The sequence below is a fragment of the Nicotiana attenuata genome, chromosome 12 (assembly GCF_001879085.1).
Source record: "Nicotiana attenuata strain UT chromosome 12, NIATTr2, whole genome shotgun sequence".
Classification (NCBI taxonomy): domain Eukaryota; kingdom Viridiplantae; phylum Streptophyta; class Magnoliopsida; order Solanales; family Solanaceae; genus Nicotiana; species Nicotiana attenuata.
Genome location: NC_032000.1, coordinates 1,751,693 through 1,779,469, shown reverse-complemented (window position 1 = coordinate 1,779,469; position 27,777 = coordinate 1,751,693). Strand labels below are relative to the sequence as shown.

Here is a 27,777-nt window from a genome sequence, read left to right as displayed (position 1 = left end):
CACGCTGAGATCTCGCCTCTATAGTGGCGGATAGGCCAGGGCCTTGTTGACCGAGCCCGAGACGGTTGAACGTCGTCAATTCTGAGTGGTCGTGCCACTAATTAATCATGAATTAACTTAAAAAGGGATTAGCCTCGTTAATTATCGTGGGGTCGGATTCTGACCCATACAAGGTCCATCCAGAACGACCTTGTAAGCAATACTTGCCATAATTAACGTTATCTTTTTTGGCATTTTGGGAGGAATTTATTATTATGTCTAATTTTATCGTGTGTTTATATACATGATGTCTAATCAAATTGTTTTTGTCTTTCTTTTTTTGTATAACTTATGTAAAAAAATAACTTTATAACAAAATGGAATTATTCATCTTTTTTTTTTCTTTTTATTTGAGAAAATACCAAATTATTCAGAAGGGTAATATGCAGCAATAACTTTCATTTTCTTGAAATGCTGAATCCCCATTTGTGCAAGCAAAAAACACAAGCGGGGGAGTCTTGTACACCAAAACTCTGTAATGGACACGCATACATAGAAGACTTGAGAATTGAACGTTCATACAGCTTACAACAAACTAGCACTACGTCCCTACTGTTACCTACTGTACAAAGCAAACCCACAAAGTGATCAACAAGATCCTTTTCCCCTTTCTTCAATCTTAATTGATTTTGCAATCAGGGTTTTACAATACCATCCACGAAAATTGAATTTGAAGCCTTGAAATTTGCCCCCAAAAGGAAAAAATTGCGTCTTTATATTTTTCCGCAGGAAAAAAAATTTGCATCTTGAAAGGTGCAAATTAAGTTCTGGGGTTATGGATGATGATGTGGTGCAGCGAGTGTTTCAAGAAGGAGGTCGCGATTACTACCAACAGCAGCCTTCCACTTCCTCGTCTTCCCCTTCCATTCTTCAATCCCTTCCTCTTCACGTGGTATACTTTTTCCTCCCTTTTCCTCTTTTCATTCATTTCTATGCTGATAAGCTTGGACCCTTGTCATCAAATGAGTAAAATGTGCAGAAGGGTGTCCATGTATATAAAATTATGGAAATACGTTGGTAGTTTAGAGCTGTATAGTTTCCAATCTGTTGATTCTTCCATTTTAATTCAGTATATTTTGGTATTCGAAAATCATGATATAAAGGAGATTTTTTCCACTTGAATATCGCAGTTTAAGCGGAGCCAACAGCCTTGGCGTAACTGGTAAATTTGTTGCTATGTGACCAGGAGGTCACACGTTCAAGCCGTGAAAATAGCCTCTTGCAGAAATGCATGGTAAGGCTGCATACAATAGACCCTTGTGGTCCGGCCCTTCCCAGAGTCCGCACATAGCGGGAGCATAGCACACTGCCTTTTTTGGATACTGCAGTTTGGAATTTGTGGTATGTTTAGTCTCAATGACATAGAAATGGTTATCTTTTTGCAATTTTGCAGTCCTTTGATCATGGCTATTACTTGTTGGTAAAATCTGTTCAAGAACTTCGTTCTAAGAAAGAGGGTGTGGTAACTGTTGGAATTGGTGGCCCAAGTGGATCAGGTAAAACGAGGTAAGCTTCGTTTACAGTCCTCTGTTTGCATGTCATTGAGAATGGTAGATTCTGAGTGGAGCTTTTTCTATTGCTAATTAGCTACTTTGCTTGGCTTATGTGAATTCATTGTTTCTGAAGCTTAGCAGAGAAAGTAGCATCTGTGATTGGTTGTATTGTTGTGTCGATGGAGAATTATCGCACTGGAGTCGATGATGGAAATGATATGGATTTAATAGACTTTGATCTTCTTGTCAAGAATCTCGAGGTAAAGTGTTTTTCCATTTTCCATCTTTATCTATTAAGATGAATTTAACTGATGTAGGATTAAATGTTTAAAGCTCTTTGCTCTGAGGTCCAAAAATAGTTTTACTTTTTTTGTGGTTTAGGATGATAGGATTTTTGTTAAAGTCAGCTGTCTGTACATTTCTGTGCTAACAGCCTTCGAGTATGTTAGTTTCCTGAAGAAATTGTTCAATTGGCCTAATAATGTTAGAACAGTATAATCTCTTTAAATCTGTGATGTGGTCCTTTATTTGTTCACTTAAAGTTCGTTTCTGTTTGGGTAGGACCTGATAAATGGTCGCGATACATTTATCCCAGTGTTTGATTTCCAAGGACGAAGACGCATTGGAACTAAAGCAATAAAAAGTAGCTCATCAGGAGTGGTGAGAATGCTTACTATTTGTTTCCCATGGTCCTTTTTTGTATCTATGTTTTAATGATCATCGTTTCTATAGGTAATAGTTGATGGTGCTTATGCTTTGCATGCAAGACTACGGTCTTTGCTAGATATACGGGTTGCTGTGGTAAAATTTCTATTTTTCACAATTCAATCTGTTTAACCGTGGTGCGATTACTTCTATTTGACTCATACAAATATAGTATACTTTGTGCCTGTCACTTAGGTTGGTGGGGTTCACTTCAGTCTTCTTTCTAAAGTTCAGTACGATATAGGAGAATCTTGCCCGCTGGATTCCCTAATCGACAGTATTTTCCCTCTGTTTAGGAAGCATATTGAACCAGACCTTCATCATGCTCAGGTAAAATTTGAAGTCTCCCATGCTAATTTGTATTCCAAAATCTTACTCTTGATTCCCTATATTTTTGCAGATCAGAATTAACAACAGTTTTGTGTCATCATTTAGAGAGCCAATCTACAAGCTCAAGTGCAAAAGTGAGGTGTGTAAGATTCAGTGGTAATTTCTAAATGTTACTCCATGGAATCTAATGGTATGAGTTTTTACTTTCATGTGATAAATTGTCTAGTCCACACTACCTTAATATGAATTGTCATGTTGACATGATTGTAGACGTTTGTGCATTTAGTGTTGCTTGCCTGAAACAATTTGCAATTTCTTAATGAAGCAGGTGTTGGATGCTAGTTTTATCCTCTCCAGTGATAAACTGATAAGACTACTTTTACCTGAGCTGATTTGTGTTGTTTACCTGGGATGTGCACAGGGTTTTTTGAGTAGATTATACATTTGATCATTCTCAGATATGTGTGGAGTTAATAGGCATCTTCCTGAGAATAAATAGCTTTTTTGGCTACATATGGCCTTTTAGAACTTTTATTGACACCAAGTTAGTCACTTGTTAAATGTATGACCTATCCGACTTAGGGGATTAATCTGACAACTCAGGAGGCAGAGTTTTGTTTGTATAATAAACCCCCAGTTTGGGAGAATGCTATCTCCAAATAAAGGTGTGTGCTGCTTAGAATCATTCAGCGATCTGTACTTTAACATGAACAAGTGTATCCCTTGTTTGATGGTGTAATCCAAGAAAGGTTTCTTTTTGAATTCTTTCTACTTGTCATGGTTCTTCAGAGTACTCTACCTTTATATATTGGCGTGTTATTCGTATAAGAAACATAAGTCAGGCTCCGAATTAATTCCCCTAATGCAGCAATTAGAAGATGAACATGCATCTCATGTATTCCATGGAAAGGAAGCACAAGTCGACAAGTGAGTTCTAGACTCTAGATTCTTCCTAGCACTATGGCATTATTGCCATAGTAAATTCTGTCAATTATTTCCTCCATCGTGCTTGTATTTTTCTTTGTAAGTGATGGTCACAGCTGACTTTCTGGAGCTTTATTCATAGTTTTATTGAGATGTACCTAAGACCACCATCTGCCAGTGAAGAAGCACGCATTAATGATTGGATTAAGGTGCGCCAATCGGGTATCAGATACTATCTCTCGTTGGGTGATCAACGGATTGTTGACAAAAATTTCATAATTCGGCCCAAAGCTGAATTTGAGGTAACTGGTTTCTTTTGATATTCAATTAGTGAACTATTTCTCTATTTTAAACTAGTTAAGATTTGTTATACAAATCATCTATATTGGTTATGCTCTATCTAGATATTATTGAATTGAGTGGTGAACATGTAAGAGTGTTTTTTTTTGTTTGTTTGTTGTAGGATGTTAGGGTACATAAAATAAAGAAATCTTAGATTACATGAAATAAAGGAACTTTAGACTAAGGATAATTACCGAAATTCCTAATATCGCGCAGTACTCTGTATCAGAATTTCTTACCGAAGTTTAGACTGCTGATCTAGGTTCGTTAGTCGCCTTAATATTTCATACCATTGTTTCTTGGCGTAATTCTCTCTGTGTGTGACCTAAAAGCATATGTCACTCTTTTTCCTCTTACCATATTAAATTTTTTGTAGGTTGGACGGATGACCCTGGGTGGATTGCTGGCTTTGGGATACAATGTAGTAGTAAGTTACAAAAGGGCATCAACATCAGTTATTGAGGGCAGTTTCTCAATTTCATTGGAAACAATCGACACTCTTGGCGAGACATATCTGGTTTTGAGGGGAATAAATCGGAAAGTATGTACTATTTTTATCTTGTTCTCTCAAGTTCTTGCTTCTAGGATGGTTAACCCATTGTATTCTTCTTTGTCTTCACGCTATCTTCTATATGTCATTTTTCATCTTGTTAATTCTGGACAATGGCATGAAGTCTGTATCAAAATATTATTTTTAACCTATTGCTGGTTGTGCTAGTCTATCTGGTTCCATGTTTATTTGGTGACATCTCCTTTTTGTAGATGGTTGGAGCTGAAGCATCAAGGATGGGTATTAATGGACCTTGGATTACTACATCATATCTAGAGATGATTCTGGAGAGGAAAGGTTGTCTCTTGGATGTAGTTTTCATTGTTTTTTTGTTTCTCCCACTGGTTTGAGTAGCCATTGATTTATCAGTTGAAAGTTTAATTGTTTGAACTCTTGGTCAGTTATAGTAATGAATCCAACTTACTGCTGAGAGAGTTTAATCCGTGTCCAAAGTGCTTATGAATTTATAAAAGATTCTTGAGTTTGATTATGGTGGTTAAGCTATTGATTTTATGTATAGACAGGGATTTCTTAGTTTTGGGTTCTGGCTAGTTTTCATTTGCAATGGCAAATTGACAAGCTACATATGTTCATTTTTTAAGGGATTATCTTAGCAAATTAATGGTGGGTGAGGGAATGCCTTGCATGCTTATGATGGCATCAAGAGCTCTTTGATATTTACTTCATAGATGGAATGTGTTTTTAGAACCCTACCTTTTGCAACCAGAGAAAGTGAGTGGCATGACTCTTGTTGCGAAGGAGGGGGTGATGACATGTATTCTCTACTATCCCTTGGCAAGTCTGTGCAGCGGTAGAAAATTTATATTTCTCTCAGGGAGGGAGGGGGTGGTTAGTAGCACAAGAGAAAATGGTGAAAAAGGAGAATTCATTGCAACAATTGGCTAGTAGAAGCAAATTCTGAAAAGCTAGCGTTCCTGATATTATCACAGGCTACAATATCATGGATAGGGCTAACGCGTGTTGCTCAATTATCATTCCTAGGATCCACAAAGTTAAAACATGGGAAAAATTCACCTTCATAGGTTCTTCACTAACTTTACGATGACTGTGAGACGCTTGTACAAAATTCATGTTGATGTGATTTCAACAATCAGATATTTGCGTTCTGATAAAATTATTTTTCACTTGCAGGTGTACCACGTCTGAATACACCACCGTTATCTAATCAGCCTAATGCTGTTTTAGCTAGCAACCAAGAGAGCATCACAGCTCCAAAGCCGCTTCGTGTCAGTTCAAACTTGGTCAACCGGCTAGAAGATTTATCTCAGCCTTGGACGCGTTCCCCCACAAAGTCCAAAATGGAACCTGTCTTAGCAACATGGCATTTTGTCTCACTGGATCCAGCACTTGCTCATGGCTCTGTTACTGGTATGTTTGTCTTACTGGGAACAAGCAGTGATCTACATGTCGTCATCAGTTGTCCATTTGTTTCAATTCTGCTCATAAAACAGCAACAGATCCTACTTCTTCCAGGGATGTCCTGCAGCTTGCTCCTATGCCTGATTCATATGATTTGGACAGAGGATTACTTCTTTCTGTTCAAGCAATCCAGGTTCAGATTATGTGATTAGCCATTTTTGCATTTTTTTTCGAAATCTGAGAATCTGCTCGTTCTTGTCACAAACAGAAGCTTAGCTTCATTACTGTTTTTTTGCAGGCTTTACTGGAGAACAAGGGTCTTCCAGTTATAGTTGGAATTGGTACAATGAACAACAAAGCTCTCTCTCCTCCCCCTCCCCCAAAATATGTACTGATATTCATCTTATGAAGTAACCTTTTTCTTTAATTATCAAAAACTGTTGCCACTAAGAAATTTTTCTTTAAGGACTAAGGATGTTATGCAGTTCAAAAATGCTTGTTAGTGATACTTAATAGGGGGGAAGCTGTCATTAACCCTATACAGCTTTTGGAACTTCCGTTTTACCTCCCTATGCCTCCCTATGATTGAATAGGTTAGCAACCTCCTTGTAGTTTTAAAAATCATGTGGTATATCCGTCTAACCAATCACATGCATGTCGCAATTTTTTCCTCTAACACCTCATTGAAAATGTCTCATATGCCCTTAATTCTTATGTCTGGCAACTCCATGCATCAACTGGCCACAACTCCCATAGTTGTTTTAATGGTACTTAGGCTAAATTAAACATGGAATATTCTGAGGCCCTTAAATCTGCTGCAAAATTGTCAGGTGGTCCACATCCTCCCATACATCGTGCAACACCAACTTACTACAATTTCTTGCATCATCCTCAATTTATCAGCTGTAAGGATCACATCCTTCATTACGCACCATGTAAAGAACACAACTTTCTTGTGTGTGTTAGTCTTCTGTCTTGGACTCGAATTACCTTCATTGAGCACGAAACTCTTATATGACTCGCGGAAATATTTTTGCTACATGTCCTTTTTCATATCATTCTTTATCCTGAACTACATCCTGAACTACATGTAGCTGTTTATCCTCTCTAGGGAAAATATCATTAAATGGGTTTCCTAGTAGTATAATTTCTCAAGACACTCTTTTCCTTCCCCCTGGGCATTTTGGCAACTGTAGCATGCTTATTGCCTGTTATAGTGAATAAGTTGGGACTTGGGAGTTTCTTCATTATTGTTGAGCATCTGCATAGTTAATCTAACCAGAATCACATTTGATTGCCGGTTTGGACTGTAAACCCAGCGACTCTAGAGAACTCCTTCATACCCCTCATAGTTCCCTCAGCACTACTCCATATGAGGTTGTAAAGTCATTTGAAAACCACTGGTGCTTACAACATTTAGCATGCATCACCTTACTCATAGTGCTTCTTCTGCATTCACATATCTCGACAACCGCTTGCCCGAAAGGCTTGGTTGAATGTGGTTAATTTGCGAATGGCACTGTTCTCTAGTTCCCGTTGGGCTCGTCAGCTTCGCCTCCCTGCAAGTGATATTTCTTTTACTTTGTTTTGTACCCTCGACCTTTCCATCATTTAGCAAATTCTTTTTCGTTCATCCTTTTGGTATTTTCTCAGCTTTCTCAAAGAAAGGGTGCTAAAAGTCCAGCATCATTGCATATTCCGCACAATGTTACAACCACAAGCCATTATAAGCTCATGAACATTATGCACCTCTTCAATGGGAATGATCTTAGATTTTCTCACGTTGACTCGCAACTTAAACACTTCCTCATACAACACCGGTAATAGGAAATGAATATGTCTCGTCTGTGGCTCACAAAAAATCAACATGTCACTTGCGGACATGAGATGTGATATAAAGGTCTCAATATTGCATCCAAGGGTGTGACTTACCGGTAATTGAACTGGGTGAAAACATCGGAGATCAGGGTTCAAATCCCAATAAAAACAAAGAATGCTTGGTCATTTCATCCCATTTGCCTATGCATTGGTGGGCAAAGTTCTCCCGCAGCCGTGCTTATGGGAGGGGTGGAATAGTCGAGGTGGACGCAAGCTGGCCTGAGCACCAGAGTTACCAAAAAAAAGGGATACGAATATCTCATTACTATTCTTATCTACTATGAAGTCGCGATATTTCCTTGTGCCATGGCCTTCTCCAGAAATATTACTAAAAGCTTCTATCACAAATAAGAAAAGAAGTAGATGGAGGGGATCTCCCAGCCTAATTCAGCTTTTGCTACCAAAGAATGAGAATGGAGTTTCATTGACCGTAATGAAATATCTTATTGTAGAGATTCATTGAAAATTGACTTTCTTCGTCTTTTCCTGAAACCCATATATTTCTTTAGAAGGTAATGATTTCTTTGTATTCCAGAGGATGCATTCTAGTATAAGAGTTAGTTACTCTTATGTAGAAGTTAGGACTTCTAGGAGAACCATAAAGTCTCAGGTTCAAATCGGCAAAAAATGCTTGGTGGTTCTATCCAATCTGTCTAAGCTTTGGTGGGTAGAGTTACTTGATGCCTTTACCAAGTACCAGATGAAATAGTCGAGGTGCGTGCAAGTTGATACGAACACCACTGTCATAAAAAAACAGGTACAATTACAAGAAGTTCCCATTAAAATGGTCATGAACTTTCTTCACATCCAATTCTCAGAATAACCTCGATTCGTTGCTCCCCACACATTCTATTTCCATAATCATCATCAATCTATGTAAAAATTTACAAGGTGGAATAATATGATTTGGAAAAGAAAATCAAGTGTTGCCTTTCTCAAATTGAAGAGAATTGCTTTTGGAGGGTATTAGGGCTTTTATCTTAGTTGTTGGATTAAAATGGGGTTTAATGTTTATATATAAACCGAGGAACAGATTATTTTCAATACCACAAGGGGGCTCATAGCTTATTTCCATACCACAAGGAGGTACTAATTTCAGAAACCAAAGGCGATAACATGCTTCTTTTCCCTAATTTTTTTTGAGATGGTAACATTTGTGTGTATTAATATATAACAGTACATAGGTTGTACTGAAACCATATTTACAAGAGAACAAAAGGAAAGACTATCTGCAATCTCAGCACTATTCTAAAACTTCTAAGATTGATACAATATCTTATGGCCACTTCTGTTTACGCCAAAAATAAAAAAGAAGCACACAATTCAGTTTGATCTTCTGTACTGAATTGCTACTGTCTTCAAAACATCTAGAGTTCCTCTCCTTCCAGATTGTCCGCCATGTACATGCGGGGACAGTCCTCCATCTATCTCTATTTCCAACTCCAGTTCCAGCTTCATCCCAACTAGTAAGCACTTCAGTAATCTTAGAGAGCATTGTCCATGAGATACCTCTGAGATTAATAAATATCTTCCATAGTTCATCTGTAATTCTGCAGTGTAAAAATAGATGGCTAACTGTCCAAGGTGATTAAAATCTTTCAAACATGCTACATTCACCTAGAGCACAGTGGGATCCCTCTCTTTATGAGATTATCCTGGGTCAGAACTGCCTCCTTTGCTAGTAACCAAGTGAAAAAATGCCTCCTTTCCCTAATTAAAAATATCAATGCTTTAGTTTGCTCCTGAAAAGTACAGTTTTTAAACAATAAAATTTGACTATGATGGTAATTGTTTCCTGCTTGTGAGAATGCACGGGAGAAAATATTGTTGATTAATGTTTACAATGTTACAATGAGCCCTATATATATATATATATATATATATATATATAATACATGTCCTACTCCTAATACATATAGGATTAGAGTTATTTACTACTACTATCAAACTTACACTCCCCTCAAGCTGATGCATATAACTAATATGTACCGAGCTTGTTACATATATAACTAATACGAGGACCAGTGAGGGACTTGGTGAAAATATCAGCAAGCTGATCATTCGACTTCACAAATTTTGTAGCAAGCTCTCTCGGGAGTATCTTTTCTCTAACAAAGTGACAGTCAATCTCGATGTGTTTAGTTCTCTCATGGAACACAGGATTTGACGCAATATGAAGAGCAGCTTGATTTATCACACACAAGTCCAATCTGACTAATCTCACCAAATTTCAACTCTTTGAGCAACTGTTTTATCCAAATTAGCTCTGTGAGAAAGCACGGGAGAAAATATATTATTGATGTGTTAAGACAATGATACACTGAGCCCTATATATACACAATACATGTCTACTCCTAATACATGGGATTAGTGGGTATTCTACTACTAATTTACATAATAAACTAACACTCCCCTTCAAGCTGGTGCATATAAATCATATGTACCGAGCTTGTTACATATATAACTAATACGAGGACCAGTGAGGACTTGTGAAAATATCAGCAAGCTGATCATTTGGCTTTACAAATTTTTGTAGCAAATATCTCCTGAGAGTATCTTTTCTCAAACGAAGTGACAGTCAATCTCGATGTGTTTTGTTCTCTCATGGAACACTGGATTTGACGCAATATGAAAGCAGCTTGATTATCACACACAAGTCCCATCTGACTAATCTCACCAAATTTTAGCTCCTTGAGCAACTGTTTGATCCAAATTAGCTCACACGTGGCCATAGCATTGCTCGATATTCTGCTTCTGCACTAGACCGAGCAACCACATTCTGTTTCTTGCTCTTCCAAGACACCAAATTTTCCTCCTACTAAGACACAATATCCAGACGTAAAACGTCTATCAGAAGGTGATCCTGCCCAATTGGCATCTGAGTATCCAACGATCTGCTCATGGCCTCGATCTTCAAACAATAAGCCTTTTGCCTGGAGCTGATTTTATATAACCGAAGAATGCGAACAACAGCATCCCAATGACTATCACATGGAGAATCCATAAACTGACTCACAACACTCACAGGAAAGGAAATGTCAGGTCTAGTCACTGTGAGGTATTTAATTTACCACCAACCGCCTATATCTTGCAGGATCGCTAAGAGGCTCCCCCTGTCCTGGCAGAAGTTTAGAATTCGGATCCATCGGAGTGTCAACAGGTCTACAACCTGTCATTCTCTGTTTCGCTCAAGAATATCTAAGGCATACTTCCGTTGTGAGATCACAATACCTGAGCTAGACTGAGCGACCTCAATACCCAAAAAATATTTTAATCTGCCCAGATCCTTAGTCTGAAAATGCTGAAAGAGATGTTACTTCAACTTACTAATACCATCCTGATCATCGCCGGTAATAACAATATCGTCAACATAAACGACCAGATAAATACAGAGATTTGAAGCGGAATGTCGATAAAATACAGAGTGATCAGCTTCACTACGAGTCATGCCAAACTCCTGAATAACTGTGCTGAACTTACCAAACCAAGCTCGAGGAGACTGCTTTAGACCATAGAGGGATCGGCGCAACCGACATACAAGGCCACTAGACTCCCCCTGAGCAACAAAACCAGGTGGTTGCTCCATATAAACCTCATCCTCAAGGTCACCGTGAAGAAAATCATTCTTAATGTCCAACTGATAGAGAAGCCAATGGAGAACAGCAGCCATGGATAGAAAAAGACGGACTGATGCAATTTTAGCCACGGGAGAGAAAGTATCACTGTAATCAAGTCCAAATATCTGAGTATATCCTTTGGCAACAAGACGAGCCTTAAGTCGATCAACCTGGCCATCTGGACCAACTTTGACTGCATACACCAAACGACAACCAACAGTCGATTTACCTGAAGGAAGAGGAACAAACTCCTAAGTACCACTCGTATGTAAAGCAGGCATCTCGTCAATCATAGCCTGTCGCCATCCGGGATGAGACGGTGCTTCACCTGTAGACTTAAGAATGGAAACAGAGGACAAAGATGACACAAATGCACAATGGGATGATGAGAGACGATGGTAACTTAAACCGATATAATGAGGATTAGGATTAACTGTGGACCGTATACCTTTTCGTAGTGCAATCGGTTGATTAAGAGGAGACAAGTCCGCAGTATTAGCAGGGTCAGGTGCAAGACGTGAATCAGCTGGGCCTGATGCTGGGGGCGGACGACGATGATAAGTCAGGAGTGGTGGAGCTGTAGACGGTTGAACTCGACTAGGTGGTGGCACTGGAGCTAGAGTTGGTGGAACTGGACTAGGTGGTGGCACTAGGGATATAGTTAGATACTGGAGCTATAGGTGGTGGCACTGGAACTGGAACTGTAGGCGGTGGAGCTATGGAGGAAGATGAATGGGAGATAGGGACTGAATCCCCAAAAGAAGGAACAGGTAGCACCTCAGAAATATCTAAGTGATTAACTGGACCTGTGAAGTATGATTGGGTTTCAAAGAAGGTAACATCAGCAGACATAAGAAATCGATGAAGGTCAGGAGAATAACATCGATATCCCTTTTGCGTTCTCGAGTAACCCAGAAATATGCACTTAAGAGCACGGGGAGCTAACTTATCTTTTCCTGGAGTAAGGTCATGAACAAAACACGTACTCCCAAAGACACGGGGTGGAAGAGAGAACAAAGGTAAGTGGGGAAACAGGACAGAGAATGGAACTTGATTTTGGATAGCTGTAGATGGCATACGATTAATAAGATAACAAGATGTAAGAACTGCATCCCCCCAAAAACGCAGCGGAATATGAGATTGTATGAGTAGGGTACGAGCAGTTTCAATAAGATGTCTATTCTTTCTTTCAGCTACCCCATTTTGTTGGGATATGTACGGACAAGATGTTTGATGAATAATCCCATGGGAGTTCATAAATTGCTGAAACCGGGAAGACAAACACTCTAGTGCATTATCACTACGAAATGTGCGGATAGAAACCCCAAATTGATTTTGAATTTCAGCATGGAAGGTCTGGAAAATAGAAAACAACTCAGATCGGTGTTTCATCAAAAATATCCAAGTGCACCTGGAATAATCATCAATGAAACTGACAAAGTAGCGGAATCCTAAGGTAGAGCTAACCCGACTAGGACCCCAAACATCTGAATGGACTAAAGTAAAAGGTGACTCTGCTCGATTGTCAAGACGTCGGGGGAAATGGGAGCGGGTATGCTTACCGAGCTGACACGACTCACATTCTAGAGTGGACAAGTGAGATAAGCCAGGTACCATTTTCTGAAGTTTTGACAAACTGGGATGTCCTAACCGTTTATGTAATAAATCTGGTGAATCAGTAACGAGAGAAGTTATTGGAGGAAGACAAGATGCGAGTCCATGTGATTTTGCAAGGATAAGGTAATAAAGTCCATCTGATTCACGTCCGGTACCAATGATCCGCCCTGTACTGCGTTCCTGTATAAAAACAAGGTCATCAAGAAATAGAACAACAGATTTAAGTGATTTGGCTAAGCGACTAACGGCTATGAGATTAAAAGGACTACCAGGAACATAAAGAACTGAGTCTAAAGGTAAGGAAGGAAGTGGACTTGCTTGACCTATTGCAGTTGCCATGGCTTGAGACCCATTGGCCATTGTGACTGTTGGAAGAGATTCAGAATATGAGATACTAGTGAAAAGAGATTTGTTACCAGAAATATGATCAGATGCACCTGAATCAATGACCCAAGACTCAGAAGGTGAAGATTGGGAGACACCAGTCATGCTACTATTTGTTGGAACAACGGAGGTTAATCCTGAAGATGTCTGTTTACGTGCTTTGTACTGAAGGAACTCAATATAATCCGGTAAAGAAACCATCTGGATTGGGTTTAATGCATTCGATCCGACGAATTGTGAGTCTAAGGCTTCTAAGAATGACATTATAATGTTCACGCCGGAAAAGGTCAGAAAATTGTTTGGAAATCACTGTTTTCACTGTTACTGTTCACCGGAAACACTGTAGCTCGCCGGAAAATAAAAAAGTCGTCGGAATCTGATGTAAACTTGATGGGTAGGATCGGAAAAACAAGACGATTACACTGTCCAAAAGAAAGTTTTTGAAATTCTGGCCGGAACAGCCCTTTTACGCGCCGGCGCGTGGGACAGACGCGCCGCCGGCGGCAGAGCTCCGGAGGGCGCGTGGGGGCGCGTGGATGAGTGTTTTCAGGTGAACTTTTCTGGGGTTTGGTAGGATCTCTCTTGGTGACCTTTTGGTGGTGTTGGATTTTGCACAACACTGATAATTAGTGACTTTGACGCAAATAGTCACTTAGGTCACCGGAAAATTGCACGGTGACTGAGTTCTTTCTTCCCAGATATCGCTGGAATGACGCACAACGATAAATTTCTCACGGTTGCTCTGATACCATGTGAGAAAGCACGGGAGAAAATATATTATTGATGTGTTAGGACAATGATACACTGAGCCCTATATAATCCTAATACATATGGGATTAGGGTTATCTACTACTATTTACACAATGAAACTAACAAGCTCAATAGCCATTGCTCGATATTCTGCTTCTGCACTAGACCGAGCAACCACATACTGTTTCTTGCTCTTCCAAGACACCAAATTTCCTCCTACTAAGACACAATATCCAGACGTAGAACGTCTATCAGAAGGTGATCCTACCCAATCAGCATCTGAGTACCCAACGATCTGCTCATGGCCTCGATCCTCAAACAATAAGCCTTTGCCTGGAGCTGATTTTATATACCGAAGAATGCGGACAACTGCATCCCAGTGACTATCACAGGGAGAATTCATAAATTGACTCACAACACTCACAAGAAAGGAAATGTCAGGTCTAGTCACTGTGAGGTAATTTAATTTACCAACCAACTGCCTATATCTTGCAGGATCGCTAAGAGGCTCCCCCTGTCCTGGCAGAAGTTTAGAATTCGGATCCATCGGAGTGTCAACAGGTCTACAACCTGTCATTCCTGTCTCTTCAAGAATATTTAAGGCATACTTCCGTTTGAGATCACAATACCTGAGCTAGACCGAGCGACCTCAATACCCAGGAAATACTTTAATTTGCCCAGATCCTTAGTCTGAAAGTGCTGAAAGAGATGTTGCTTCAACTTACTAATACCATCATGATCATTGCCGGTAATAACAATATCGTCAACATAAACGACCAGATAAATACAGAGATTTGAAGCTGAATGTCGATAAAATACAGAGTGATCAGCTTCACTACGAGTCATGCCAAACTCCTGAATAACTGTGCTGAACTTACCAAACCAGGCTCGAGGAGACTGCTTTAGACCATAGAGGGACCGACGCAACTGACATACAAGGCCACTAGACTCCCCCTGAGCAACAAAACCAGGTGGTTGCTCCATATAAACCTCATCCTCAAGGTCTCCGTGAAGAAAAGCATTCTTAATGTCTAACTGATAGAGAGGCCAATGGCTGCTGTTCAACCATGGATAGAAAAAGGCGGACTGATGCAATTTTAGCCACGGGAGAGAAAGTATCACTATAATCGAGTCCAAATATCTGAGTATATTCTTTGGCAACAAGACAGCCTTAAGTCGATCAACCTGGCCATCTGGACCAACTTTGACTGCATACACCCAACAACAACCAACAATCGATTTACCCGAAGGAAGAGGAACATGCTCCCAAGTACCACTAATATGTAAAGCAGCCATCTCGTCAATCATAGCTGTCGCCATCCGGGATGAAACAGTGCTTCACCTGTAGACTTAGAAATGGAAACAGAGGACAGAGATGACACAAATGCACAATGGGATGATGAGAGATGATGGTTACTTAAACCGATATAATGAGGATTAGGATTAAGTGTGGACCGTATACCCTTTCGTAGTGCAATCGGTTGATTAAGAGGAGACAAGTCCGCATTATTAGCAGGGTCAGGTGCAGGACGTGAATCAGCTGGGCCTGATGCTGGGGGCGGACGATGATGATAAGTCAGGAGTGGTGGAGCTGTAGAAGGTTGAACTTGACTAGGTGGTGGCATTGGAGCTATAGTTGGTGGAACAGGACTAGGTGGTGGCACTGGGGATATAGTTGGTGGCACTGGACTAGGTGGTAGCACTGGACTCGGTGTTGACACTGGAGCTATAGGTGGTGGAGCTGCAACAGGAACTGTAGGCGGTGGAGCTACGGAGGAAGGTGAATGGGAGATATGGACTGAATCTCCAAAAGAAGGAATGGGTAACACCTCAGAAATATCTAAGTGATTAACTGGACCGGTGAAGTATGATTGGGTTTCAAAGAAAGTAAAATCAGCAGACATAAGAAATCGCTGAAGGTCAGGAGAATAACATCGATGTCTCTTTTGCGTTCTTGAGTAACCCAGAAATATGCATTTAAGAGCACGGGGAGCTAACTTATCTTTTCCTGGAGTAAGGTCATGAACAAAGCACATACTCCCAAAGACACGGGGTGGAAGAGAGGACAAAGGTAAGTGGGGAAACAGTACAGAGAATGGAACTTGATTTTGGATAGCTGAAGATGGCATACGATTAATAAGATAACAAGATGTAAGAACTGCACTACCCCCCCTACCCCCCCCCCCCCCCAAAAAAAAAAAAACCGCAGCGGAACATGAGATTGTATGAGTAGGGTACGAGCAATTTCAATAAGATATCTATTCTTTCTTTCAGCTATCCCATTTTGCTGGGATGTGTACGGACAAGATGTTTGATAAATAATCCCATGTGAGTTCATAAACCGCTGAAATGGGGAAGACAAATACTCTAGGGCATTATCACTACAAAATGTGCGGATAGAAACCCCAAATTGATTCTGAATTTCAGCGTGGAAGGTCTGAAAAATAGAAAACAACTCAGATCGATTTTTCATCAAAATTATCCAAGTGCACCTAGAATAATCATCAATGAAACTGACAAAGTAGCGGAATCCCAAGGTAGAACTGACCCGACTAGGACCCCAAACATCTGAATGGACTAAAGTAAAAGGTGACTCTACTCGATTATCAAGACGCCGCGGGAAATGGGAGCGGGTATGCTTACCGAGCTGACAGACTCACACTCTAGAGTGGACAAGTGAGATAAGCCAGGTACCATTTTCCGAAGTTTTGACAAACTGGAATGTCCTAACCGTTTATGTAATAAATCTCGTGAATCAGTAACGGGACAAGTTATTGGAGGAAGACAAGATGCGAGTCCTTGCGATTTTGCAAGGATAAGGTAATAAAGTCTATCTGATATACGTCTGGTACCAATGATCCGCCCTGTACTGCGTTCCTGTATAAAAAAAGGTGATCAAGATATAAAACAACAGATTTAAGGGATTTGGCTAAGCGACTAACGGCTATGAGATCAAAAGGACTACCAGGAACATAAAGAACGGAGTCTGAAGGTAAGGAAGAAAGTGGACTTGTTGACCTATTGCAGTTACCATGGCTTGAGACCCATTGGCCATTGTGACTGTTGGAAGAGATTGAGAATATGAAATACTAGTGAAAAGAGATTTGTTACCAGAAATATGATCAGATGCACTTGATTCAATGACCCAAGACTCAGAAGTTGAAGATTGGGAGACACAAGTCATGCTACTATCTGTTGGAACAACGGAGGCTAGTCCTGAAGATGTCTGTTTACGTGCTTTGTACTGAAGGAACTCAACATAATCCGGTAAAGAAACCATCTGGATTGGATTCATTGCAATTAATCCAACGGATTGTGAGTTAAAGGCTTCAGGTATGAATGCCATTATAATATTGCACCGGAAAAAGTAGAAATTTTCTGGAAATTATTGTTCACACCGGAAAAATATAAAAGTGGTCGGAATTTGATTTAAATTGGATGGGTAGGCTTGAATTTGTGAGGAGAGGACACTATCCTGAAGAAACTTCCTCGGAATCTGACCGAAAACAGCCTCTTGCCGGAAAACACTTTTCCGGTAATTGAGAAACCACAAAATCTTGATGGGTCGAGTCGGAAGAGGCGGGCGACCAGTCCAGTAGAAAAATCGAACTTGAAAGATGCCAGAAAACTACCTCACGCGCCGGCGCGTGAGGTGACACTCTCGCCGGAACCCTAACTGACGGAGGCGCGTGACGGCGTGTGAAATATTCTGTCGGAGATCTTCACTAAGGTTTGGTCGCCGGTGACAGGAGAACCTTGTGGTGGTGTTGGAATTTGCACAAACCCCACTGAAACTCAGATTGAGGAAAATTGCACGGTGACGACTGATTTCTTCCCGGATGTCGTTGGAATGACGCATAACGATAATTATCTCACCAATGGTATGATACCATGTGAGAATGCACGGGAGAAAATATTATTGATTAATGTTTACAATGTTACATTGAGCCCTATATATATATATATAATACATGTCCTACTCCTAATACATTTTGGATTAGGGTTATTTACTACTATTTAACTATCAAACTAACACTGCTTATTCCTGGTAACTATAGTTTTGCTATAATGCAAATGGATCCTTTGGTTAAGAATAACTGTTGAGAGATGATATTTTCAGTCCTAATTGTCATTAGGTATCTTAAATAAAAAAAATCAAGATATTTTGAATTGATTAGCATCTTATTTAACCCCCCTCCCCCTTCCCGCTTTTGTTGCCACTATAGGAGGTCCGAGTGGATCTGGAAAAACGAGTTTGGCTCGTAAGATGGCAAATATTGTTGGCTGCGAAGTTGTTTCCCTTGAAAGCTATTACAAGTCTGAACATGTAAAGGACTTTAAATATGATGATTTTAGCTCTCTTGATCTCGGTTTGCTGTCAAAGGTACAAAATCATCCTTTCTTCTCTTCTGCTCTGTACTCTTTTCTTGAAACTGCAGCCTAGTTTGTTATTGAAGGTAAATAAGGTTACCAGCAGAGTCCTTTTTGTTCCTTCTCTTTTTTTCCCAGCAAAGTCCTTCAAATAGATTGATTAACTGTGATAGGAAATTCAAGTCTTAGCTTTTTGCTCTGGGAAATGTCATTGTGGATGCTAACTACTTGCACAGAATAAGAGAAAAAAAGGAGAGAGAGTTTACCTGAACGTTTATTTCATTGTTATACACCTTTTAGAGTTTGGAATTGAATCACATACTTTTCTTAAAATTAATTATTTCATTTCATAGTCTTTGCTTTCCTCTTATATCTCACTTCAGAACAAGTGGGACTGTAGAAAATCCTTAGGGAAGTTTTCGTGGCTGCTCAATAAATTTTATTAAACTAGTTATAGAAGTAAACAATAACCAATGCTTTCATCTGCCATTAAGTTGATCCTTATATTGGTAGAAGTGGTTTACGGTGCTACACTTTGATTTTTCTTGGTGATCATTGGGTTGGGAAACTTTAACTTCTTATCCACTCTTACATTGCTTGCTGCGGGTTCTCACTTAAATAACATGTCTATTTCTCTTTCCCATATGTTAATGAAGACAATGTATGACCGTTACATCCTCTACAATATGCTTTTAAGGGGGATTTGTTAGGGGATCAGGATTCATAGTTGTCTTAGTTTTTTTTTTTTTTTGAAGTAGATAAATGAGATTCATAGTTGTCTTAGTTATAAACATATCTTTCTTATTTTTTCCCAGTTTATGAGAGCTTTTATTTGGTATACAGAAGTTCGTCAAAATCAAGACTTTCATTTGGTTGTCTTTGTGATAGATCCAATACCGAAGGCCAAATTTAGTTTCTTAGCAAGACCTACTTTCTAGTTTCTACTGTCTCTGAAATTAACTTCTGCACTGAGATTGTCCAGTCCTTCCAGGAAGCTTGTGTTTTGTTATTCGCTTTATAAAATCCTTTGCAGGTTCAAGTTACATTGGAAATTTTTTTTTACTTATTTAAAAAAAGAAATGATAAGAGCAGATACTACACTTGATCTTAGTCAAAAGGCCAAGAATGTATTACTTTCAAAAAAGACCCTAACATTCATTGAGATGAGTCCGCCTCAGCTATGGTAATGTGTATGTAACTTGAGAATAAAGAATGAACTGTCAAGTTAGCATGTTCTTGTAGTTGTAGTGCTTGTCTTATACGATGGTTTCCAATTTACTCTTTGGTGTAAACCTGTGAGTCTATTGCAGTATCTGAAAATCTGCATCTATATTGGAAGTCTTACTTTTGGGGTTATAACTTTGGACTACTTGTATTTGGCATAGCTTGTGCTATTCCTGTATGCTTTTCCTTCCCCAGCCACGTTTCTCTGTTCCTGAATCTGTTTGTCATTTGTAGAATATCAGTGACATCAGAAATTGCCGAAGAACGAAAGTACCTATCTTTGACCTTGAAACAGGCGCTCGTAGTGGCTTCAAGGAGCTTGAAGTTTCTGAAGAATGTGGAGTGGTATGACTATTAACCCCCCCCCCCCCCTCCCACACACACGCACGCACGCACAAAAAGAAAAAGACATGACAAAGGAATGAGGAGTGGTGTGTGCGGATTTTCTTGCTTTTACTGAGTAAGTTTTGCACGATATAAATAAGAAAAGAGACGATGTATGTTTAATTAGGTAAGTAAAATGAAGACACAATTGATTTCTTTCCAAAAGCTGTGAAGTTTATTGTTGGTATAGCTATTGCTTTTTGCTGTTTAATCTTCTACAGTAATTAGAGAAGCTGAGTAAGGTCTGCTTAATTTGACTAGGTTATCTTTGAAGGTGTTTATGCTTTGCACCCTGACATCAGAAAATCACTGAATTTGTGGATTGCTGTTGTAAGTATGATGATGTTATATATGATTATCTTGAATTTGCTTCACTTCGTTTGTCAAAGTATTTAGGTAAGAAATTTATCACCAATGATTTAATTGCCTGTTTTGGAACAGGTTGGAGGTGTTCATTCACATCTTCTTTCTCGAGTTCAAAGAGACAAAAGTAGAGTTGGCTGCTTTATGTCCCAAAATGAAATTATGACAACAGTGTTTCCAATGTTCCAGCAGTACATTGAACCACATCTTGTTCATGCACATGTTAGTCTATTCTGGAAATCTGTTTACTTTTCGTATTTCCTATATAGTTTTCACTAGATAGTTTAAATTTAGATTGGGCTTTAGAATTTAGTGATCTTCTAAATCAAGCAGAATTCGCTACTAGAAATTTTAAGTAATTGTTGTCATCTCTTGGTAATGTTCATTTTGCATATTTACTATGTGGAAGTTTATGTAATTACTTCATGGTGCAAATCGCCTGATATTTTGTAACAAGTAGCAGTGCATGAGACAAGCTTTGTACAATATCGTGCAACTTAAAACTGCTTTTAACATAAAGTGGCAATAGAAATCCCATTATCTGTTATTAGCAAATTGCTAGTAATATTTATGGTGGTTTGGGGTGGAGGAGAATGCACTTTGGATGGGGTTGGTTGCGGAAAAGTATAGTATTATGGAAGGGGGATGGAGGACTAGAAATATCACAACACCGTTTGGGTGTGGCTTATGGAGGAGTATACATATTTCTTTCAGGGTTGGGGATGAACACGGAGTCAGTTTTTGGGCGCATAAGTGGTGCGGAAGAACGAGTTTAGTGAAGCCTTCCCTAACTTATATAGAGTATCTTGCCAAACAGAGATGACAGTCCAACAAATCCGTAAGTCTCACAAGGAAGGGGGAAGTTCATTAGGATTTGAGATTCAGGAGGAACCTTCTTCCATCACTTGGTTGAGATATTGTGAGGCGTATGGAGATGGCGAGAGTAGAGATGGGTTACTCACTATTAAATCTTATTATTAGAGATTGTTAGGGAGAGAGGAATGTATCTTCCATCGTTACTCTATTTAGATTCCCAGGTCACCAAGAAAGGTTTGTTTCTTCGCGTGATTGGCAGCAAGGGGAGTGATTTTGATAGCAGAAAATTTGAGAATGAGGAGGATCACCTATGTATGTTGGTGTTTCATGTGCAAAAGCGCGGGCGAAGATGTAGATCATCTCCTATTGCATTGTCAAATAGATAATTGGTTATAGAGGGTGGTCCTTAATTTGTTTGGTATGCAATGGGTGATGTCGGGCACAGTAAAGGAGGCATTGCATAGTTGGACTCACGGAAGGGGAAGAAGTCCAAGGGCATCGAATATTGCCCCCTTACAATCATGTGAGTTGTTTGGAATGAGAGAAATAGGAGAGCATTTGAAGGAGTGGAACAAGATTTTGTAAAATTGCAAAGTAGTCTTTTGTTTCTAGTTTCTTTTTGGTGTACCCATGAGGTCCCTGTTTGTATAGAAGATTTGGGCTCTTTTTTTGAGAACCATATTTTGATGTAGGTTCTCTTCTTTTTGGTCTATGGCTTATTTACGGGGTTTCCCCCAATTGCTAATAAAATTGTTTACTTATTAAAGAAAGTAATTTTTATGGTGCTCTGCCTTTTTAATACCATTCTGCAGCTAAAAATCAGGAACGACTTTGATCCTGTGCTCTCCCCTGAGAGTTCATTGTTTGTGCTGAAAAGCAATAAACAGGTCAGTTGCTTCCTTTAAGCTACTACGTAGGACTCAGAACGAGTCTTTTCCTTTTGCTGCTTTAACTAGCAAACTGTTTACAGGTTGCATATCAAGATATTTTGAGAATTCTTGACCCTACCAAGATATGTAGTTCCGTCCAGAATTTTATTGATATATACTTGCGGCTTCCTGGAATACCTGCCAATGGCCAGTTAACTGAGAGTGATTGCATTAGAGTCAGAATATGTGAAGGAAGATTCGCATTGCTAATACGCGAGGTGTGTGATTTAACATGCATACAAATGTATTTATCGAAGGACTTGCTGTACAGTTCCTTTTTTTGGAAAATTTTGTGCAAATGCTTGACCATACTGGCTTATATTTTCTACTGCTACATCTGAAGCCTATAAGAGAAGGAAATTATATTATTCAGCCGAAAGTGGACTTCGATATCAGCATTAGTACTGTCGCCGGCCTCCTTAATCTTGGGTATGTGGAGTATTTGACAATGGAGCTGGTTTTTATTAGGCCATTTCTTGCATCGTCCATCCTTTCATTTCCACGCTTCATAATTTCATTTGCTTTCAGCAGATAATGTGTATGATTCTGTTGTATCAATAATTCATGCCATTCAATTGCATTAGAACTGTTTTTTGTGTATACTCTGCTGTCTATTGCATGCTTGGCCTGTCTTGTATGAATTGATCTCAAGGTTCGTGAAATAGACTAAAGGATGTACAGTTGAATAATTATGTATGAGAACAAAAACTGCATCTTCTATATAGATTCTGTAGATCCTTCTGAGTTTGACATGTCTTGGATAGTTGATTACTGTACTGCATGTTGAGTTTGTTTTCTTGTTATAAACAAATAATGGTTATGAAAGGATAAAATGAAAGGAAGGATTGCGGGGATATTAGACAATATCTGGCACTTATAAAAGTTGAACACCTGCAGAGTTTAAGTCTCAGCAAAGACAAAAAACACTAGGTGGTTTCTTCTCATCTCCCTAAGTTTTGATGGGCAGAGTTACCCGGTACCTGTGCTGGTGGGAGCTAGCAGGTACCCCGGTGGGAATAGTTGAGGTGCACGCAAGCTGGCCCATCCCTACCGTTGTCAAAAAAAAGAAAAGAAAAAAGATGTTGAATGCCTGCTAGTGAAAGTAACAACCAGAATGGCAAGTCTTTACATAATAGAAAGACTACGGAGAGTTTTACATAATAGAAAGACTATGTTTGATGTCCCAGTTTGGGTAGTTCCGATGGTTTTCATTGAAGAGGAGGAAGAGAGAATGCAGGGGGATGGAAGGGATGAGTTATTCTGGGGCTACTAACAACTTTAATGGAGAAGATGAGGGAAGAACCAGCAAGACGATGGTTGTAAAGGCCAAAATGGGTGGGGAAGTTCTTTAGAAGTCTGACTTGGTTAAATGCATTTGTATGGGCAAAATAAGATTCAGAAGCCAAGTACAACATCTTGGACTGATCTATGTTGCAGAAAATACCAAGTCTTTTCTGTTTGATGGGTTTAACTTCTTCCCTTTAGTTGGTTTTTGGACGTCAAAGGACAATTGCTGGATGCAGGGCATTAATCTACCTTTTCCTCACCAGTAGCTGGGCTAAGCTTTGTCCTAACCTTTTTCCCTCCTTTGGTGATAAGTAAATAAAATACTTCTTTCCCATATAGGACACAATCTGAGGGCAACCTACTACTTGATAACCCCTCAAAAAAGCAAAACGAGAAAGCAAGAAAAAAACAAGATACAAGGATAACAAACCCAGGCACACTTTCCTCAAAATGACCCTAATGGAAATACTGAATGTCTCTGTTATCGCTGCTTCTACCCTTTCCTTTTCCATTTAACACTTTCTTATTCCATATTATATCTATCCTTTCTCATAAGTATTAGTAAACATAACTCTAATTCATATGTGACTTGGCTCATCATCTGCATTTATATCTTTTCTAGGTTCTTTCCTAGTCAGTATATTTTGAATCAAATTCTTATGCTTCATAATTTCTGATTTCAGGTATCAAGCAGTTGCATATATTGAAGCATCAGCTTATATCTACCAAGATGGGAAGGTACTCTCAGTTTTCTGGATACTTTTTTATCATACTGAGATACGCTAAAGACTTGTCTACATTACTAGAATTGTAATCTATATCATCTGTGAGGAATAATAGAAAAGGAATGCAAGACACCTATTTCTAGGTGTGGTATACAATTCATATCTTAAACTGACGAAAAACTGGCTTAATAATAACACTTGATGCTAACTCAACCATTATAACAGACAAGCTCTTTACTTCTAACTCGTCCCTTAAAGTTAAAGTGGAGAATCAACTTGAGTTTACTTATCCAGAAACAACACACAAATTCTTGCTGGAATGGTTTATAGAAGGCATGTCGGAAGGTCATTGACAAAGTTTTGATTCACTAGAATCTTGCCAAAATTATGATAGATGGGATTTCGGCAGAAAAATTTGGTCACTGAAAGAGAAAAATGACTGGAAATATGAAATGTTGCCGGAAAGCGGTATGCTGCCAATGCAACTGTTACCAGAGAAGAGGCAAATTAGTCACAGGTAAAAGGTACTGCTCATTTGGAATTGTCACAAATAATTGGCATGTTGTTAGAACGTTCATCAAAAAGAAGCACGGATGCCACCGGAATGGTCACCCAAAAGAGTCTTTTCCGGGAGAGCAGTCACTGAGATTTGCTCAATATTACTCCTTATTCAAAAAGAAATAAGAGTGGTGACACCAAAATGGTCACCATAAGGAGGAAAGACTGTACATTCAGAAGATGGAACAAAGAGGACTTTAGGAGATTAGAAGAGAGGAAGAAAAAGATCTTGGTAGAATCAAAGAATTAACAGTAATTGAACAAGTGGAAGAATTAACAGTAATTGAACAAGTGGAAGGTTTCAGAGATTTATCACAAAAAGGAACTCTCAAGAAGGATTTCTTTAATAGGGGAATAGGAACAAATAGCCCCACAGAAGAAATTTTGTTGGGGGCAGAAATCAAGATGCTTGTGGTTAAGTGAAAGAGATAAAAACACCAGATTTTTCCACCGACAATACAACCTCATTGTCAATTTGCTAGTAGAGAGGGAAGTAGCATATAGTATACAGTCATGATCCCTATGTGACTACTGATAGGAGGCTTTTCAGTTGCACTGCAGGTTTTCAGTAGTTTTCCTAGGTGTTGGTACGAATCTGTTTTACCTATTATCCAATGTGCTTCGGATCTGATTCCTGATAATTTTTGTTTCCTATTCGTATGCTGCACTCGACCTCCTCAGTTTATGTGTGGTTGATATTACATGTTAAGGTTTCCACTTTTTTCATGCATTACCTCTTATGTGACCTGCTTTCGAGGAAGTAAAGGGTTCTTCATTTTAGATTCTTATAGAGGTTGATCATCTTCAAGATGTGCCTAGCCCTTACATACAAATTAAAGGGGTCAATAAAGAGGTTGTGGCAGCTGCTGGTTCAACGCTCAAATTAGATGGTTCATATACGACCAAGGTTTTGACGTTCATCTTCCTTTTTTCTTCCGATTTGACATTACTATTACTATCAGAATTGTCTTACATCAGAAACAGTCCAAACTGATAGCTTACATTTTTTGAATTTCTTCACAGAGTTATCTTCAAATAGTTTTAGAAAGGTTGCCTGCATTGGAGAGAAGTTCAAGTGGTATCCATTCCCAACAGGCAGCAAGATTGCAAGAACTTGTGGAATACATACAATCTCAGGTAATCTTATTTGGTGGGCTGGCATACCTTAGTTTTGTAGTTATCATTGATATATTTATATGAGATGAAGGTAGAAGGGAGCTTCGGAAACGCTGATGCTTGGTTTTGCATATAGAAGGGAGCTTCAACATGATAATCTACTGCTCTATCTTTCCTGTTATAGTTTGATAACCAAATAGAAGTGGTTGAGGCCAATATTTACTTCAATCGTTTGTCTTTCAAGTTCCTCATTGTTTATGTGTTTGCTGAGCACATTTTTGTTCAACATTGTGTTATTTTTCACCCGTACAACTGAAATCTGAGAATGGCTCAAGTTAGCATTTGATACAAATATAGGAAACATATAAGATTTTGGCTTTACCTTCAACCTGAAAACTTGATTAGGCTGTTCAATTAATGATGGTAAAGCCCACTGGTTGACTTGGACGCTAGTCTGGAGTCTGGACATGGTTGTTTAAATTGTTTTTTCTAATTAAAGAAGAATGGTTGTTGAAATTGGTTTGCACTAGAAATTCTCTCTTCTCCAAGCTTGAAATTCTTCAAGGCCATCTATGAGGTTTTCATTTTCTTGTTTTCTTTTGTTTTATTTTTTTCTCCTTTTCCTTTAAAACTATATAAAGTTCCTTCTTGGTTAATTTTTTCTTTTAATATGGAAATAAACATTTTTGGTCAGAAGAAACACATTTTCCAACAAATGAGGAAAAGTGTTTTCCTTCACAACATCTCAACTCTTAATTTCATCAAAACTTTACCTATCTCAAAAAAAAAAAAAAGAATTCATCAAAACACTCTCCGGTTTGTTAAATTTATCATCGATCTTTCATAATATTTTCTTTGGAAATGTTTTCAACTATCAAACCAAACAGCGGAAAATGTTTTCCGGAAAGTCATCTTCCAGAGAACATTTTTCAAAAAATATCTTCCGTCGTACCAAACAGACAACATAATTGCAGGAGTACCAAGTTTTGATAGCGAAGGCCATATGGCTGACAGTATCCAGTAAAGGAGTTTTTTCGCGTGCTTCCCATTGATTCATGAATCATATATGCCTTCATGTGATATGCCACCTATTTCCCTCAGCTACACATACTAGTATGACATTATGGTATACTTCTACAGTGTTATAGTATGTAGATCGAATTCACCCACATATTACTTCAGCGTTGTGGAATGTTGACACACTGTTATAACATCTAGGTCGAGCTTACTGCATGATATCAAGTCTAATGGTTAGTCAGCCTCTTATTGATTAGTGTTTTGTTTATTGCAAGCAGGGAAGCAGTTCATCTTCAGAGTCCTCGCCCAGTAGAGAGATTTCACCATTGGATGGTGTAATTGAAGACATGCAGTCAAGAATTAAAAGGCTTGAACGATGGCAAATGATCAATACGGTATTTCCATTTCTCTCTTGTTTTCTTGACTGCCTTTCTCACCATAAAAGTTTGAATTCTGGCTTAAATTCTATCATGTAATCACAGGTTCTATGGACATTTTTTATGTCTGCTTTTGTTGGTTATTCACTCTACCAGAGGAAGAGGCAATAGAAGGGTTATAGAGTTGATTCAGCAAAGCTAATGCTTGACCATCGGTGACTGGCTCCTTTGAACAATCTCATAGCTTCTTGTGATCGTCACATTTTTATCGGGTGATTGATCTACTTCTAATTGACTTTCGATTTTATGCCCTGAAATGTATGATGTGTGGCTCCACATCTGTAAATACTAATCTGCAACTGATCAAAGAAATGTGAGTCATTCGTAGTCAATCTTGCAGAAGTTTTCTAATCAAAACTATATTTTTCTGTCCTTACTGCTTCTCTGTGTGGTTTCATGTATGATTCCAGCCAACTCTTAGGGGTCGTCTAGTAGGATGTATTAGGGAAAATAATACATGTATTAGCTTTGGTATTATTAATCCCTTGTTTGGTAGTGTTTTTCAACCTATGTATAATTAATACTTATATTATTCACCATA

At 38.9% G+C, this 27,777-nt stretch overlaps 1 protein-coding gene across 7 annotated transcripts; it reads left to right on the top strand.

Moving 5' to 3' along the window:
* LOC109235150 lies at nt 439-27,777 on the top strand. 7 transcript variants are annotated; one of them, XM_019401125.1, is made up of 26 exons: nt 440-931; nt 1,433-1,545; nt 1,666-1,792; nt 2,094-2,192; nt 2,265-2,333; nt 2,433-2,567; nt 2,638-2,706; nt 3,436-3,494; nt 3,634-3,793; nt 4,210-4,374; nt 4,596-4,680; nt 5,536-5,772; nt 5,862-5,956; nt 6,062-6,104; nt 18,236-18,393; nt 19,839-19,949; nt 20,250-20,318; nt 20,430-20,573; nt 21,980-22,054; nt 22,138-22,314; nt 22,440-22,525; nt 24,067-24,121; nt 25,448-25,573; nt 25,690-25,803; nt 27,078-27,194; nt 27,282-27,777. In XM_019401125.1, exons 1-26 carry the CDS (start codon nt 815-817, stop codon nt 27,345-27,347), a joined length of 2,871 nt encoding a protein of 956 aa, XP_019256670.1. In that variant the 5' UTR covers nt 440-814; the 3' UTR covers nt 27,348-27,777. The 7 variants fall into 7 exon arrangements, with proteins under 7 accessions (XP_019256673.1, XP_019256675.1, XP_019256674.1 ...); XM_019401124.1 differs by having other exon boundaries at nt 5,856-5,956; XM_019401126.1 differs by lacking the exon at nt 440-931 and having other exon boundaries at nt 1,455-1,545; nt 1,671-1,792; nt 5,856-5,956.